Source organism: Hoplias malabaricus, chromosome 16 (genome assembly GCF_029633855.1).
Source record: "Hoplias malabaricus isolate fHopMal1 chromosome 16, fHopMal1.hap1, whole genome shotgun sequence".
NCBI classification, from domain to species: Eukaryota; Metazoa; Chordata; class Actinopteri; order Characiformes; family Erythrinidae; genus Hoplias; species Hoplias malabaricus.
In genome coordinates, this window is record NC_089815.1 from 8,005,923 (window position 1) to 8,024,281 (window position 18,359).

The 18,359-nt window shown below is 39.6% G+C and overlaps 1 protein-coding gene across 2 annotated transcripts; it reads right to left on the reverse strand.

The window, feature by feature from the left end:
* Positions 1 to 3,488: 3,488 nt before the first annotated feature.
* swap70a (switching B cell complex subunit SWAP70a) lies at positions 3,489 to 17,909 on the reverse strand. 2 transcript variants are annotated; one of them, XM_066647412.1, is made up of 12 exons: positions 17,708 to 17,909; positions 15,360 to 15,500; positions 12,977 to 13,147; positions 12,637 to 12,864; positions 10,503 to 10,649; positions 10,307 to 10,415; positions 10,036 to 10,217; positions 7,761 to 7,868; positions 6,666 to 6,832; positions 5,700 to 5,898; positions 4,989 to 5,085; positions 3,489 to 4,496 (listed from the first exon to the last, which is right to left on the reverse strand). In XM_066647412.1, exons 1-12 carry the CDS (start codon positions 17,801 to 17,803, stop codon positions 4,384 to 4,386), a joined length of 1,758 nt encoding a protein of 585 aa, XP_066503509.1. In that variant the 5' UTR covers positions 17,804 to 17,909; the 3' UTR covers positions 3,489 to 4,383. The 2 variants fall into 2 exon arrangements, with proteins under 2 accessions (XP_066503509.1, XP_066503510.1); XM_066647413.1 differs by lacking the exon at positions 17,708 to 17,909 and adding an exon at positions 17,354 to 17,591.
* Positions 17,910 to 18,359: the final 450 nt, after the last annotated feature.

Sequence of the window (18,359 nt, forward strand, 5' to 3'; positions counted from 1 at the left end):
ATAGATTTATTTTCCCCCTGGTACTGATCAAGCACTAAATCCTTTTAAACAAAGAGCTGAGGTGTGTAGGGCTTTTGCACAGGACTGAAAATCCCGGTACGTGTTTCAGTCCTCTGATATTGGCATGCTCTCCAGAACGGTTAAAAGGGACACATCCAGACATGTTACCCATATTATCATCAGCTCTGATCCTACCAGTGAACCTGCCACTTCATTACACGTCACTTCTCGTCTGCTGTGCCTCACAGTTCGGTTTGGCCGCGTTTGTTTAAGCCGTACCCACAGATCACTGCTTCAGGCCAACAATCCCTGTCTGTTGAAGGCCACAGGTATGAGGGAACAGCGGTGGATCATGGGGGCCAGGAACACGACGAAGGCGTCAAGTACCTCTGTTTGTTTTGACACCCTCACACGCCGCTGAAGAATGGTGTCTCCTCCAGGCTGTACGTGCCAGCGAAGTGAGCGCTGCTTCTTGTCACTTTTAGATCACCTGTATTTCATTTGCCACATCCGATGGTTTCGGTTTCCTTCTCACTTCTGGAACGACTGGGTTCAGGCTGAGTTCAGGCTCCAGTTCAACAGCTGAAGCACAAGAGAGAGGCCAAAATTACAACACACTGTTATTTTTCAAGCTGAAACCAGGTGAACGTGCTCCTCTGGCCAGCCTCCTCCAATCCCTTTTCTAAGTATGTACTCAGTGCTGTTGTTTTTGTCGACCCTCTTTCCCAGCACTGGTTTATGAGCAGTGGATTCACACAGGAGGCCCATATCTCCCAGGACTCATTGATTATCCTCTTCCAGGCTTTCACAAGCAATATTCCAATCATTCACTTACAAGTTCCATTCCCCCAAATTCCTCGGAATAACATCTCATCCGTCGCTTTATGGATTGTAACCACAACAAATCAGCGCCAGCAGCCCATATAAATATAGCACCCAAGTTCACGTCCCAGCCAGAGGGTGGAGAATGGATTTGGGACTCCATTTACTTAATGAGGGTCAGAGGTATGCATGCAGAATGCACTGTGGGGGAGCCAGAGGGCAGCTGGAGCAGAGCAGTGCAGTCAGTCCAGCCTCAGCACCTGCCAGTTATGGGGAAAACGCTGGGTGGGGGCACATATCCAACCCTGGAGGCTCTTGAGGAGCCCAGTAGGAGTTCAACCTGTTGCCATGTCGCTCACCAACCAGACCAAAGATTCAAAACACAAACAAAAGACTGATAGTTGAGGTGTGGGTTTGAAATGTTTCGATTAAATGTTTAGAAAGCTCTCTTGGCACCACAAGTACTGGGCTCAATCCCCACCTGAGGCCGCTGTCTGTCAGGACTTTGCTGTGTTCTCCCTGTGTCCATGTGGGTTTCCTCTGTGTACTCCAGCTTCAGTCCGAGGGTATGGGGGCTGGCTGTGTGTAATTGTTCAAAAGTGGGAGTGTGACAAGGTGAGTGTGTGAAATTGTCCAAATGTGTGTGTGGGTGAAGGGTTGAGTTTGTGTAATTGCCCACAGGGGAGAGAGCGTTAATGACAGGGTGAGTGAGTGAGTGAGTGTCCACAGGTGTCTGTGTAAGTGATTGGATGAGCATCAGATTCCTTGCAATGTAATAGCACCCTGTCCAGGCTGTGTCCAGTATTTCTAGGTAGGATCTGGACTCACGGTGACCCAGATTAGGATGACACAGTTATAGAATATGAATGAATGAATGTCCTTCTGTTGATAAGCAAAAGTTTAAATAGTTGATACTAAAATCTACACTAGGTGACAGGTGTTTTTTACACTTTGACTGAAAAGAAATCTAGCCATTCACATGTATAGCCATAGCATATATCAGTGAGACAGGAATGTTGAGTCTTCTACTAGCTTTTCACTATTTATATCGCTCTAGTTTATTATATGGTTGACAAATAATGTAAACTGAGCTTCAGGAAATGCATCTAATAATCAAGGATAATTATCATTATCAAACGTTAGGGTTGCAGGAGTGCATTGTGGAGATCTCTGTAGCTGCGGACAGCCACAAAACAATAGTTGGAACATTGTACTAGGTCCTTGTGGGATTGGGGCCTGTCTGAAACCACCCTTGCTTGTCTTTGCTCATCGGAGGCTGCCAGGACAAACTGAACTAATGTTGTACAACGCAGGCCAGACATGACATCAGGTGAAAGCATGCAAGTGCAGACAGATTTCAACACTTGCCATGAAATTGTTTGCAGATAAGTGAGATAGAAATTATCTGATGGTAAGAAAACAAGAATAGCTTACTGCAGGATTTCCCAAACCTGTCCTCAAGAAGAGCAATAATAAAATGTTGTTCAGTGCCCCAAATACAAGTAGACCAGGTATGGCACGGTGGTGCAGCAGGTAGTGTCGCAGTCACACAGCCCCAGGGACCTGGAGGTTGTAGGTTCTAGTCCCGCTCCGGGTGACTGTCTGTGAGGAGTGTAGTGTGTTCTCCCTGTGTCCATGTGGGTTTCCTCCGGGTGCTCCGGTTTCCTCCCATGATTCAAAAACACACGGTGACTCAAAAGTGTCCATAGGTGTAAGTGTGTTAGTGAATGTGTGAGTGTGTGTTGCCCTGTGAAGGACTGGCGCCCCCTCCAGTGTGTGTTCCCTCCTTGCGCCCAGTTATTCTAGGTAGGCTCCGGACCCACCCCGACCCTGAACTGGATAAACGGTTACAGACAATGAATGAATGTTTGGTTGTTATATGTTAGGAACTATGTGTAGGACACTAACTCCCCAACACTTTTAAGAAACAGACACCTACATTAGCTAGAACCAAGCTGTGTGACTTGTGATGAGGTCCATCTTTCTCACCCAGAGGGAGAAGGTCTGCATGGCCGAGGCATCCCCAGGGATTGAACTTCAAATTCGATCTTTCATATAAGAGGTCAACTCATATGCAGCTGCACCACTCAGGGGCTCTCAGCCCTCCTGGGCTTATGAAGGTGAGCATTTTAGGCCAACGTCATCTATACACTAATCTCTGTTTGTGATCAAGTCCAGCAAACGAACAGCACTTAAGATTAAGGGGATCAAACAAGATATTAATCTTATCTCTAAAGTTTGTTTACTGAAGCTGAGCGGAGATACTCCATCCTGTGCGCGCACGCACACACACACACACACACACACACACACACACACACACACATCCACCCTTTCCATGGACTCTTTATCAGTGTGAGAACGCTCCAGTCATTCTAACTGTATCAGCATACACCATCGCAGAGAGTGTTACAGAACACAACAGGACTACATGGCACCACACACTCTGTGCCATTACAAAATTCTGATGCATTTCTGAGCTCTGAATACCATTGTTCAGCTTGCGTTTACATGGTAGAAGAAAACAAAACCAGGGCATGCATTTGAATTCATGCAGAGCTAGCTAATCTCAATTGATGTTTGATCAAATTGAGTTAGTTGGCAGCTAAGTAGATATAAAAATGTATAACTTATCCCCCCTTCAAAAAATAAGGTGGGGGGGGGGGGGGGGGGCGGCACTTAAAAACAAAAACAACAAACCCCCTGCAACTTTTACATATTGTTCAGGGTAATGGTGGGTCCAAAGCCAAGCCACAATCACTGAGCACAAGTCAGGAACACATACTGGACAAGACGCCAGTCCATCACAGGGTGTCACACACTCTCAGAGCCAACATATGTTTTGGATGAAGCCCATTCAGACATGGGGAGAGTAAATTAAACTCTTCACAGAGAGTCACCTGAGTTGGGGATTGAGCCCCAGACCCTGAGATCTTGGAGCTGTGTGGCAGCATTTAACATGAAATCTTAGATATGGGTGGATTTGAGGATTGTACTAAAACCTGCCAGTTGAGCAGGGTTATTTAGCCAATGAGTTGTGGACCACACTGTGCCAATGCAAACTGCTGGACTTGGAATTACCACATGTCTTATGGCACGATTTGGGACTGACCTTTTGAGTCTGCATCGTACCATCACTCAAAGTATTACAGGAGTGACATCTAGTGGATGCAGCTGTAAGCATAACCTGAATAACAATAGGTTTAATTGTTCTAAGTGAAACGACCAGTTGTTTTTATAGTAAATTGGAATATGGCCAAGAATACAAAAGTGACAAAAGAATTCTGGAGGGTTAAAACAGGTTTTTAAAGACATGGCGCTAACTCACTTAAAAAACAGTCACAAGCACATCTTGTAGCTTGTAATTCATTCTATATGTGAGCATGTTTGGGATCGGTTTCTTATTCTTATCAGCTGTTACATGTGATAAATAATTCAACATTGTTTATAGGTTATAGGCAGATTAGGATATATAGAAACACCACAGCCTCTCTGTTAAAACTGGACATAGACAGTTGTAAGCTTACAGCAGAAGTCTAAACCTGTGAAACAGAAGTGCATTTACAGCCCATTGTTTGGCTTGTTCTTTCTCTCTTTCCAACATTTCTCCCTCATATTCAGATCGGTCTCTGTCTCTGGGCCCCAGTTGGTCATTTTCTGATTACCCTTGACACCTGAAAATTGAATAAAGTGATGTTAGGACCACACACTATAAACATAATCAACATTCTGTCCAAAAAGCTTTTAGAAACCCTTAGGTTTGTGTAAATTCAACTACTTTAATGTGCACCTTGTTTGGATAAAGACATTAATTTATGCATGCATGGTTAGTGTAATCTATATAGAAAAAAACGAAGAAAGCGATGCTCTGGATCAGATGCCTATGTGTCTAAAGTCACTATAACCAATGCAAAAAGTGAAGCAGTGAAAATATTTATAGTATATATTTAAATTTAAAATGTAATAAATAATATAATAAAAGCCCTACAGAAGAGATGGGTGGCTACACTATAGAAACAGATTCAGTTTTTTAAAAAGCTGGTTCAGTTTAAGTCATTCAAGCCCAAACCAATCCTCATAATCCTCAACAGTCTTGCAGCCTAATCCCCATCTCAACCAACAATAATGTTGTTCTGTAATGCTTCAGTAATTCCACTTTCTCTTACCTGGCTGAACAAGTCGAATAAGACCCTCCTGGTGAGCAACTTTATCCTTCCAGCTCCTCGTTTTATTGGTTGCCTGCTCCAGTTTCTTTGTAATTTCCTGTGATTATATTAAACAACATTAACTAAATATTTACTCTTTTTCATTATTAATTTTAATTATTTATTATTCAAAAAGAACAGTGTCAGATTAAGTTTAATGTCTTCTCTTATTATTCATTTGTATCAATATGAATTTTTTTATTAAATAAAAATAATATACTTGTTCTAATTTTCTATTTTCTGTGTCTCTGTTGGTTTCCTGCAGGTGTCTCCTCCCAAACACATATGTCGGTAGATGAATTAGTGAAACTGCCCACATGTGTGAGTGAGTGGGTGACTAGGTGAGTGCATGGGTGCCCTGTCCATCTATTACATAAATATGTAGAAATTATTGTGTGTCATTATCTGAACTACTTGGCAACAAAAACATATTATCTGAAAAATCTGTGGTCATGTGCTGAGAAAACAATACGCCGTGGCAACGAGGAAGTCAATACTAACCGTTCCAAACACCGAGAACAATGTGCAAAGAACACTTTGCTCCAAACATGCAATTACCACAAATATTAATATGACAATAAGGTGGTGGAAAAGCGGATGATTTCCTGTAAGGACATGAGAAGTGGTATGTTGTATGTGAGTGAAAGCGTGGGTGAATGTCTGGTGACTGGCCTCATATTGCTCCAGTGCTCCCTGTCTCTGACGTTCAAGGCTGTCCAGCTGCACCATGGCGGCCTGTAGGGCGCGCTCCTGCTCCAGTCTCTGCTTCTCCAGCTCCTTCTTCTCCAATTGAGTCTGAGATATGGCATGCTGCTGCTGCATGTGAAGCTGTTCTAGCTCTGCACGTTTACTCATTTCTTCCTCTAGCAGCCTTTCACAAACACAGATACTCACACAGATCAGTGCAAAGGGTGTGAGAGAATGTGTGTGCATGTAAATTTACAAAATCTGTCCAGAGACTATTTAAAAATCTTTTTAAAAATCTACTCTTGGTTTAGATGCAAATGCAGCATTAGAACTCACTCTAATTTTGAAAAATAGAGATTTTAAAAAATATTCATTCATTCATTCATTCATTCATTCATTATCTGTAACCGCTTATCCAGCTCAGGCTCGCGGTGGGTCCAGAGCCTACCTGGAATCATTGGGCGCAAGGCGGGAATACACCCTGGAGGCGCCAGTCCTTCACAGGGCAACACACACACACTCACACATTCACTCACACACTCACACCTACGGACACTTTTGAGTCGCCAATCCACCTACCAACATGTGTTTTTGGACTGTGGGAGGAAACCGGAGCACCCGGAGGAAACCCACGCAGACACAGGGAGAACACACCAACTCCTCACAGACAGTCACCCGGAGCGGGAATCGAATCCACAACCTCCAGGCCCCTGGAGCTGTGTGACTGTGAAAATTATTCTTATTTTTAAAACCATATTTGGACATATCGGTGAATTTAACAACAGTTTCCAAAAGAAAAATATATAATTATTTAGGCTCTTCACTCAAAAGAAGGATTTTGATGAATACAAATCAAACAAATGTCAAAAAATGTACCAAAGTATTAGATCTTTTTAGTAAAGTATCATCATATTATTCAATTTAAAGGTGACATTGTGAAGGAAGGTATACCTGGCCTGCAGTTTACGCACAGCCTCCTCGTCCTGTCTAGACTGCCTCTCTTCCTCTAGTGCCTCCTCCAGGCGACGGTACATGTCCTCCAGCACCTGCATACGCTGGAGATACTGCTCTAGCTCACTGGACTTCTTAGCCATCTGCTGCTCCATCTGCATCCGAACCTGACATACATGTACACACTTAACCATCAAAATGACCTCCCCCTTGTATTTACGTTCCTTTTCCATTTTAGCAGCGACAATTACACTCAATTGTTGGTCCAGCTGGTAGACGCAAAGTCATAAGTAGCAGCTCATCACAACACTACACTAACATGTTACAACCATATCTGTGCCACTGCAGTGCTGAGCATGATCCACTACCCAGAAAAACGTATGTGATTGTCTAGTTGGGGTTCAACCAATGAAGAACAGAGTTTAAGGGGTCTATTAAATTAATAATAGTCTTTAATTGTGGAACAGTCTGTAAATGTGCACATACATAGGGTTGAGGAGCTGATACAAAGGCAAGTTTATGTATAGGGCACCTTTCATATACAAAGGAAATTCAAAGTGCTTTACAGAGTCAAAAAACAAACATGTAAATAGTTGTGAAAAAATATAAAGGGATGTATTAAGAATTTGAAAAAATATTGAAGTAGTAATATATTTTACATCCTCACACATCTCTAATGCGAACTAAAAGCATTAAAATAAAACAACAAACAGTTCTGAGTTCTTCAAGTAGTAATCTCTAATAGATTTGCAGCTGTGGTTTGTACTTTGTTATTGTACAGTATATCCAACTACTATCCAAAAAAGGGTGTAAATAGGCATACTGCATAGTTATAAAGTTAAAATATAATAGCAGGCAATTAACAATTTGTTCCAATTTTAATGGATATGTTCTGTGTAGTTTAATAAAAACATGAGAACAGTTGTGATTTGAGGCATTAATGTAAGGATTCAGGCATGCAGTTCAAATTTGTGGGGTATAAGGTTTCATTCTTTGTTAACCAAAATGTTTCCTTGTTAGAAAAGCCGGACATATAGGTCGGTAGAAAAGTATATGTGCAGTAATGTTTAAGGTACTGGGTTTGAAGGTATTTACCATTTTTTCTCTCTCCAGGTCCATTCTGTACCGGTTCTGCAGGTCTACCTGGGTCCGGATTCTCATTTGCTCCTCCATAGCAGCCCTTGCAGCTGCTTCCTCCAAGTTCTGACACAACATAGATGCAGCATTTAACACAGAGACAAAATAAAGTTACATATTTTGCATTGATACAATGAATTTTTCTGTGATTTTTATTAATGTCAATCTGCTAATCATTAAAATAACACCTTAAGGTCTGTAAAATCTTAAAGGACTGTATGTGGGTCCTCACTGACATTATCTTACTCTGATAAGCAAAGTGGAACCACCTATAAATTTATACCTTCCATTTCTCTTGAACCAATGGTTCAAGCGGTTAATCTTGATTTGGCAATCTGTTCCTTGAGTGGCTTTTCATCTTACCATTCAAATCTGATCCAACTAAAACAACAGTGTATTTTTAGAAAGTACATCAGTGTGTCTGGTGTGGAACTTGATTGTCTGCCTCCATCACTAGGAGCAAACAGGAAGAACAAAATATCAAAATGAAAGGTCTGGCTAAGAGAGCCAAAGCACAAAAGGGAAGTAGCACTTGTATCGAAACAGCCACAAAGGGCCTAGTCCTCGTGCTCACAGCTCACAGGTGTCTGTGTTTTGCATGGGTGGGATTTCTTCCCCTATCACATAGATAAGCTTCAAAAATATTGGTCCATCTGATTGTGGCACACAGTGTTAGTTGGAACTGCAGCTGTGAGAGCCACAGCAGTGTGACCAGAGTTAATAAAGGATAATGATATAGTGTAACTCAGCAGGCCTTTGGGAAGTCTTTGGTGCTTCTATGTAATAAAGGAACCGAAGCTCTTTAAGTCACACTGTCACAAAAGCAGGGAGCCAAACTGAAACTTTGTAGGTGAGTAAGTGAAAAAAAAAAAATGTAAAGAGGAAGTACTGTGTATGAAAGACATGGATATGGGCCAAGGTGGAAAGTAATGAAATGCATTTACTTGCGTTTCTGTAATTGAGTAGTTTTTTTGTGTACTTATACTTTTTAAGTAGTTTTTAAAACTTGTAACTTTACTTTTACTTAAGTATACTTTGCTTGAAGTATTATACTTTATTCATTCATTGTCTGTAACCACTTATCCAGTTCAGGGTTGCGGTGGGTCCAGAGCCTACCCGGAATCACAGGGCGCAAGGCAGGAACACACCCTGGAGGGGGGCCTTGGAGCCAGTCCTTAGTATTATACTTCACTACATTTTAAATCACAATGAGAGTATTTACTGAGTAAAAATATGAATAAAAATGTGAGTAAAAATTGATGGGCTAAAGAGCAATCCACTAAAATCACAAATATGGAGACAGACAACTTTGTTGCTGGTGCAGACCCAGCTGAATGCAAAACCCAGTCGAATTATGAGTTGCTCTGGTAAGAAATGAACCCCTGGTCATATTTAAGGGACCACTTCTGCTTCCAGCACAAGAAAGGCGACATCTTTATGATGCAGTGTAACCTATGTTTGCCAAGGGAGAATTAGCAGCTTATAAAAACCCAACATCAAACCTGCGCATGTAGAACATTTACAGGCAAATTAAATAGTACTTGTACCGTTGCATTGGTAGTTAAAAATACGTTTTCCTATTTTAGTAAGAGGCTCAAATGACAGTTACTGAACTGTCACCTCTATTGGTCTTTTTGTTATGACTCAATCTGCACCCAATTATTTTACCCATCTCCCATACTTACCTATTGTATGTGTATTAACATATTTCACTGAACATTTTTGCATATTTCTCTATTTGAGGTAGTATAGCTCTGTGTTTAAAAGCACCTGGCTGCTATGACAACTTAATTTCCATCAAAGGATTCATAACATTCATATATATTAATATATATTTCTGCTGTTGTGAAGTGAGTTTGTATGAATTACATATGATACGTAGAAGTATTACCCATAGTTGACAGCGCTAAGTAGTCTTCCAGTTCACAGGAGCAGACTGGAAGAAAGCTGAACGCTGTGTACTATGGGTAATACACTGACTTGGCTTATGTACCTCATACATACCCACTTCAAAACAACAGAAATATACCTTTAATGAGATTATGGTGTTAAATAGGCACACCTTCAACTATTTTAATAGTCACGTTCATATCTTCAGTTCCATGAGCAGTTTATTTAATTTGTAATTTGTATTCCATTAATTAAAACCAACTGGTTTGGAAGTTATATCTCCTTGTCCTTTTTGCGCTACAAAGGAGAGACCTGTAAATGGTTTTAGATGAGGCTGCTGTACCTTCCTCATGGCCTCCAGCTGGTTCTGCTTGCTTTCATTGGCCAAATGAAGCTCCCTCATCTTGAGCTCCATGTTCTCTTGTTCTGCCTGCAGCCGACTGCGCAGCTCCCTACGCCGCTGCCTAGCCTCCCGATGTGGGGCAGACAGACCCTGCCTCAGTCGGTTAATGCAGTCCTGCACAGCTAGCATATACATCAACCATCAAAATCACATAAACAAAATTCGGTATTTGCTGGTTGTTAAAAGATAGAGAGACATATGTCAGCAGTACCTTCAATCCACTCTTGCCGTTTCTTTTTGTCAGGGGCGCTGATCTCCAAACTTTTCTCTGAAGATTTGATGATGAAGAGGTTTCTTTTCCCATCTTTGTCTGGTAAAGACTGCACAGAGCAAACATTTTAAATACTCGAGTGTGAACTGTCTCTTTTGAAACATAGAAACAACAGACTTGATGGTCATCCTCTCACCTCCACAGAACAGTGACGATCTAGTAAAATGTAGCCTTTCTTCTCAAGAAGTTCCTCACTTTCATAGTATGAGACTGAATCAGGACGCAGCTCGAACCAACGCTCAGTCCAGTTTTTTCTTTTGTGGCCTTTTTTCATCATATAGCCCTTCAAGAAGTTCACACCCACCCCACACACACACACACACACACACACACACAGAAAGAACTTCAGTTCATACCCAGACATTTAATTAAAAAAACTAAAAATAAAACATATATATATATATATATATATATATATGTTCTGTTTTTTTTTTTCTGTGAGCTTCACTTCAATGTGTTTCTAATGTATTACTGAACCCTTTTTGTGTTCTTTATAACACCAAGTATATTTCCAAAAAAAATTATAGAAGAAATGTTAGCTCTCTTATGGCTCTAATATTTATATATATATAGCCCTGCTGTCTCTTAAAGATGACAAAAGTACTGTTTGTCTAATGGTTACAGTTGTATTGCTCTACAAGGTCTGACTAATGGTTTAGCTAGCATACTGACACACTACATAGTATTGTTTATTTACTCAAATTGTTCATGTTTTTGTTTGCTTTTGTAAACAAATATGTTTACTGCCTAAATAAACAGCTATACAAAACATACTCAGATGCATATACTCAGTACAGGCTGTATATTATATATCTTAATAATCTGAAATATGTGTCAGTGGACTGCGGTGTAGTGGTATACAATGCAACATTTACATTTACATTTACATTTATGCATTTGGCAGACGCTTTTATCCAAAGCGACTTACAAAAGAGGATCTAACATTCAAACTACAGCACAATTTATACAAAATACCTTACATTAAGTGCAATATGCCAGGAAGTAATAAGTGCATTAAAGAAAGACATTCAGTGCAAAAGATACTCTCGGAAGAGCTGGGTTTTCAAGGATTTTTTGAATGCGGAGAGGGTTTCTGTTGCTCTGATAGTGCTTAGAAGCTCGTTCCACCAGCGTGGTACCAGAGATGAGAATAGCCTCAACTGACCTGTACGTGTTAGTTGGCGCTCCTTTGAGGAACGGAGAGGGCGGGCGCTAACGTATGGTTTTAAGAGTCTATTGAGGTAGATGGGAGCAGAACCAGGGAATACTCTGAATCATGAAACATTGTGGTAGGTTTTATTAAAATCATAAATACTCTGACTTAGTACTGTGTACACAACAAAATTAAATTGAGTTGTATAGCAGGTCTGTGTTTCACATTTCCAACAGCACCAACCCCCTCCACTCAGGGAGCAAGCAAAGTTTGGCCCAAATGTGCAACACCTGCAGCTGACTTAAGGCCATACCTTTGGCCTCGAACCAGGGTGAGTTGAGTTGCGCTGCTCAGACACAGGCCCACCTTAAATGGGCCAAATATCGTGTTTGTTTTGGATCAAATCTGGGCGAAATTGTTTTTTGGCTTATGTCTGGCCGATACAATACATGGCATTTAAGCTGGCTATTACAGTTTGCAGTGATGGTAATGAATAATTAATTAGATATGTTATCTGACATATGATTCATTAAGTGTTTAGGTTCACAGCATTGAGCAGAAATGAAGACTAAAAGGTTTAAATATCAATCAAGGTTTGGTCAATCTTTGTCACCTATAAAACATTCATTCATTCATTGATTGTCTGTAACTGCTTATCCAGTTCAGGATTGCGGTGGGTGTGCAGCCTACCCTGAAACACTGGGCACAAGTCAGGACACACCCTGGAGGGGGCGCTAGTCTTTCCCAGGGCAACACACACTGCTATACTCTGTCACACTACCTATGGACACTTTTGAGTCTCCAATCCACCTACCAACATGTGTTTTTGGACTGTGGGAGGAAACCAGAGCACCCGAAGGAAACCCACGCGGACACTGGGAGAACACACTGAACAACTCACATTCACCTAGACCTTGGACCTGTGTGACAGTAACACTACCTGTTGCGCCACTGTGTCACCCTCCTACAAAATATTTTCTGGGAAAATACTACATAGTAAAACAAACAGATTTTTTATGTTAACATTTGTCACTGACAAAATAATGAGAAAATGGGTGGCATAACTGATTGAGGTTGTGAGGTACCCATTTTGTTTAAGCAACACTGATGCCCTTACCTGTTTCAGAATATTGAGAATGAGCTCCTGGTATACTTCATTGATGCCCAAGGACACAGTCTGCCGCTCTTTCCCCTTGGTGAAGTAGCCCTTGCCCACAAGCTCAATCAGCTCCCAAACATTCAAGCAGTATTTCTTTGCACTCAATTGGGCTTTGTAATCCACAAACCTGCCCTCATTCCAGTCTCCACCTATGGTTTCTATCAACTTCCGTAGGAAATACTCAATCTGGTCGGAGGAAACAACATTTTATAAGCATATATAACAAGTCTTAAGCTTTAAATTTAGCAAATGATTCAGAAAATCATGCCGTGTGCTTGGGGCACTGTTTGCAACTCACTTCTTCTATGACAATGATAAGGGGATAATGGTCTTCAGACAAGAAGTTAAAGATACACCAGACTTTTAAGGCATCATTGTCAGTGATGAGCATGCAAAAGTTGGCCTGTTTACGAGAACATAATGTCCAACACATTCGGTTCAGCTCCATAAAATCAAAGTTCCCCTGGATCTGCAATTACAAAACAAAACATGTAATACATTACTATGACATTAATATGATTGTGTGGAATATTATTTTAAACATTTGTTGCTTTCTCCTAAAGACATTTTGAGTTTGCTTATGACAGACTTCCAGTATCTGAATAACCTGATGGTCAAGTAAGAAAAAGGCAAAGCAGTTACACCATAACTGCCCAAACGAACAAACATAGCATTGTCAAACGATCCAGTAAACCTAAAAATATCTGCTTTAAAGTGTCAAAATTCTCATGTCACATGAGGAAGTGGAGAAAAGATGTCAGCACTATGGTGACTATTCCCATCCTCTGATTGGTCAGCAGTCCTGTGCTTCAGTGTTATTGTTATTGCTGTCTAGGTGTTAGTGACCACAAAGACCATGTTCGAACAGCTCTATCTGTGAAACACACAAAGCCACCCACTGAAAGACTCTTAAGATCTGTATAGTATTTCCAAATATTGTTTGCATATGTTTGGAATGCGAGCTGCAAAAGAAATGTGCATTACATTCAAGATGCACTGGTATTAGAATTGAGGCCCGATAGCAAAGTGTGGTATTATGTGTATACATAGCTGCAGATACCAGTACGTATATTATAAAATGTATATTTTGGAAATAAATACATACAGATGACCGTTACTGAAGGGTATAAAGTTTAATTGTATAGGATTACCAATCCAGTGCAATGAAAATAATGATTCAGCATAGTATAGAATACCAGACTGTTAGCTAACGGTTCTTCTCTTCTGAACTGAATCTGTCTGCAGCTATTATTTTTTTAAACAGGTTTATTCTGATAAAAATATGATTCACATTTCGTTTTTGCTATAAGTGAGGTATATGTATGCCATGTATTAAATATAACTACATAATATGTAAGTAAATTATATACATACATACACACTGAAATATAAGCTTGTCTTTCAATTTACTTAGAGTTAGCAATAACAATTCTGAATTAAAATACAGCTATGATTTTACATACCATATGTGACCTCATTTAACTTTATGAACTTCATAAATATGCTTAGTATTTGCTCCACTAAATAATGTAGAACAACCTCAAATGTACCCTGTAGTCTAAAATGTGCAACTGAGGAATAATACAAATATTGTAATGCATGGTCCTCGTAACTCCAGAAATGTGTGCTAATATTTAAAGCAATTTTAGAATTGTACTGATAGATTTCCATAATACATGTTTTTAACAAAACTTGGCTAAAGATTATGCAGCTAGCGCATCTGAACTTCTGCCTTTTTAGAATTGCTAAGAAAGATAAATATGTAAATGCATCTGAGTAAATGTTTTGTAAAGCTTTTCATCTGAGTAAACGTGCTAGTTCAAAAATACTCTCAGAAAAAAATCCAAGTGGGTTTATAAAGAGTAAACAGTGACATGTGTCTATAGTCGCCTTTAAATAAACAATACTTAAAGATTCATTTATGAGAAAAAGGATAAGAACAGGTTGTTAATTTTTCAGGAAATATTTCTGAGAATATTAGATTGGACAAGAGGTCCGATTCTGTTCCACTTGCACAAGGTTGAGGAAATCCAACGAAATATAAGAAAAAGTGTTATTAGACAATGAAAAGAATTACAATGTAAATGTCAGAGTATATGGTCCATTTAACAAGTTAACAATCAAAATGGCCCTGTATTTCTTTAGGAGACTGATCAAAGTAAACTAGATATAAGGGAAGCACTTTGGGTTTAGTTAAAAATTTATGACAAGGACAAAACCCCTGGGACTCGAACCATGCCAGAGCTGGTTGGAAACTTGTGCTTAAAATTCTCTAATATGGGGCTTGTTACATTTACAAATACTGTAATTATATTATAACTGTAATAATAATAAATGTAATGTTTATTAATAGAAGAATACAGAGTGTGACAATAATCCTGAGTGGTATGAAAGTTTATTTTCTGTATTATATTTTGAATTATCTGTATAATTTGCATATTTATTTTTGGTAAATGAAGAATGACTTAGAGAAAAGGAAATAACAGGTTAACTTCAGTGGAAACTTCAGAGCTGTGCGGTATGAGAAAATCAGCACAGCTACACTGTGTTTCCAGGTGGTACTCTTTGGCTGCACCAGGTACATATGTCACTTTGAAACACAACTATAGAAGCTATAGAAGGTGCTCTGCTGAGCAAAAGAGATTAAGGAGGGTCTGGGAAATTTTAAGAGGATAGTGTACCTTGTCCAAGATGAACGTATTCAGATAAGGCATATAGCCTTGACTGGACACCAGGCCCTCGTCATCATCTTTAAAGTGCTCCTCCAGATCAGCGGTCCTATGAGGGATCTTCAGGATAGTGAAAAGATTCTGGGACAGAACCTTTAGAAAGACACACACACACACACACACACACACAGTGATGCGATAGTAATGAAGGATGAGCACACCCTAAACTTCAGTGTATGCACCATTCAAGATGTTATTGTAACATTTTACATGTGATTATAGAAAATATTATGAGAAAATCATTTCTCATTTCAAGAAAGGCATTATATTCTAAACCAGTCATAAAAATATAACTAGGAGAAAACATCATGTTTTATGAGAGTTCCAAAACATATTTAAATAATGTAATGACCTGTAAGCCACTTGCAGGGATCTTAACAAAAAAGTGTGTCCTCTCAATGTCTTAATACATTCCCTCAATTTAATTAATTATTTCCTCTAATTAAAAGAAGTATTTACTAAACTGTGTAGAAAAATAAATTGAGGGCCATTAATAACCTGAGGGAACATTTGAATAATTATTATGATATTTTCATAATTTAGTTCTACATTACATGTCCTAATATTAATCAGACGCCTTGATGTAATTCTAAGATGTTTTTCCATAAGGATGCCATCATGTAAGCGTTTTCTTTCTTTCTTTCTTTCTTTTTCGCTTGGTAGCAATATGCCAACATACAGACGATATGACTGAGCTGAGCTATATTTCTAATCGTAATCTGTATCAGAAATACACGTTATGTACCCACCCAGGCACCCAGACATGCACAGTGTTTCTCATAAAAGAATCTTCCCCATTTTCAGCAAGACTGCTCAAGCATATATCATGCTTCTATAAATAAAAATGTGAAGTGAGCTTTTTAATTTGAGAGGCCTCAGCAGTCCTCTTATAATGTGTTATCGGTATGAGATGTTATATTGTTCTGCTGATTAATTCACTGTTAATCTTACAGATGAAGCCTATGCCTGAAACCAGCACAGATCACAAAATAATAATAAAAAAACAAACAAACAAAATTAGCAAATACAGTCTAATAACATGCTGAAAATTCCACCTTGCACATGTTCAGAAGTTTGGACTCATTTAAAAATGGAGTGACAAAATTAAAGACCACCTCCAGTACAAAATAGAGTTTATATTCTGGTTAACACGTCCCTGTGGTGTTGTTAATAGCCCAGCAGACATATCATGTGTGAAATAAGTAGGCAACACCATGGCTGAGCATTTCTGCTTTGAAAATGTTACAAAAAACATTCACAAACGGGAGGTCAGACAGGCAGAGTTTCTGACATCACAAACCTAAAAAACTTATCCTGTCAAATTTTGGAGTAGTGTTTTTTTAAGCCACAGGCGAGCAACTGAGGGGGTAAGTACAGAGGAATGGAATAATTACACAATCATAAATCTGCACTGAATGAAACTGATGAGCTCAGTTAAAGCCAATTCTAAGACATAAAGGGATATTTTCTCGGAAGTAACATCTTAATAGGTTCCACTGATTACAGAGATAAGATAAGTAAACACTTCAAAATACACCTCTACATCTACTCTAAATATTTATGTGGTCAATCTTATGGCACATTTATATTGGTTTATTTTTCTCAGTAAATCCAAATCAACAAATACATAGAAATGGTGAAGCCACAGAGAACAGTGCATAGGTGCAATGCACTGTTGGCCCTACAGCCTGGAGAGCTCAGGTCTTTCTGTTCAAATTAGATGATGCCTCCTCAGCCCTCTGGAAAGTTGGCAGATGAAAGACAAGAAAGATGGCCGTCAGCATCAATTTGGGGGGGGGGGGGGGGTCTTAATTTGTAAATATGTGGGAATAGTATTTAATGCGTTAGAAAGCTTTATTAAGACATTTAAATATATCGAATTTACAATAAATACATCACTCACAGGTTAATAAGTCGCTCACAGACCTCGTGTGAGGATGTGTTACCTTTTTTATAAGTTAGAAACTCAGCAGAAGAGTCATCCGTCAGCTCAGGTCTTCAGTTATTTATTTTGAGAGATGAGAAATGTCTGTGTGCTGCGAAATACCCCTGATATCTAATTTATATTTACTAAAAGCCGCAAAGTTTGAATTGTGTGCTCGGTTTGGTCCACGTCGTTTACATTTACCTCAGAAAAGTGGTTAAAACGCTTTTCAAAGCGCGTTAGTTCGGTTAGTTCAACTGTAATGATTTGGTCGTTGATGTCGCTCTGAAGCTGCGCGTGAGCCGCGACCAAGAGCAGGAAGTTTCATTGTGAGTTCACTGAGGGATAAATTACTTTGATTTTTAGCTGCGCTTACCTTGAGCTGGGACTTGGAGACTTTGCCAGTTCGGTCTACGTCCAGAGCAGCGAAAGCGTGCCATATTGGTTTTAATATTTCGTCCTTGTGAACCATTTTATTCCGGGTTACACTCTCCGCTTGTTCTCGCTCTTGTTGAGCTCCTCTCAGAGCCGCGCTGATATTGTTCACTGAGTCATGTGACTGAGGGGTTACGCTCGCATCATATACCAACTATGTCCACTTCAAACTCTGAGGGTTCAAGTCTTTTACCCCTTTATGCACACCATATTATCAGAAGGATTTAGACAGTCCCACCAGACCTACTTTGCATGTCCCGGTATTTTTAGACACCCCTAATCAGTAAATTCAACTACTTTATCATGCACCTGCTGTAGGCAGATGTGTTCAGTTGTGCCCACACAAAGCACATCCTGGTCTAGAGAGATACCATGCCCCTGCAGCACTGAGATGTGAATCAAGGGAACTGTGATCCCAGGAGTGATGGAGAAAATTAATATATTTTGAAATTGCTTAGCGTGCCAATGGCCAATCAAACAACACACTAGAAATAATTAAACTTCTAAACTTTTCTGTTAGCTATTATTACATCAAACTGGAACAAACCCCATATTTCAGAAGAGATCTTCGATGAGGTTTTCACAAAATGTTG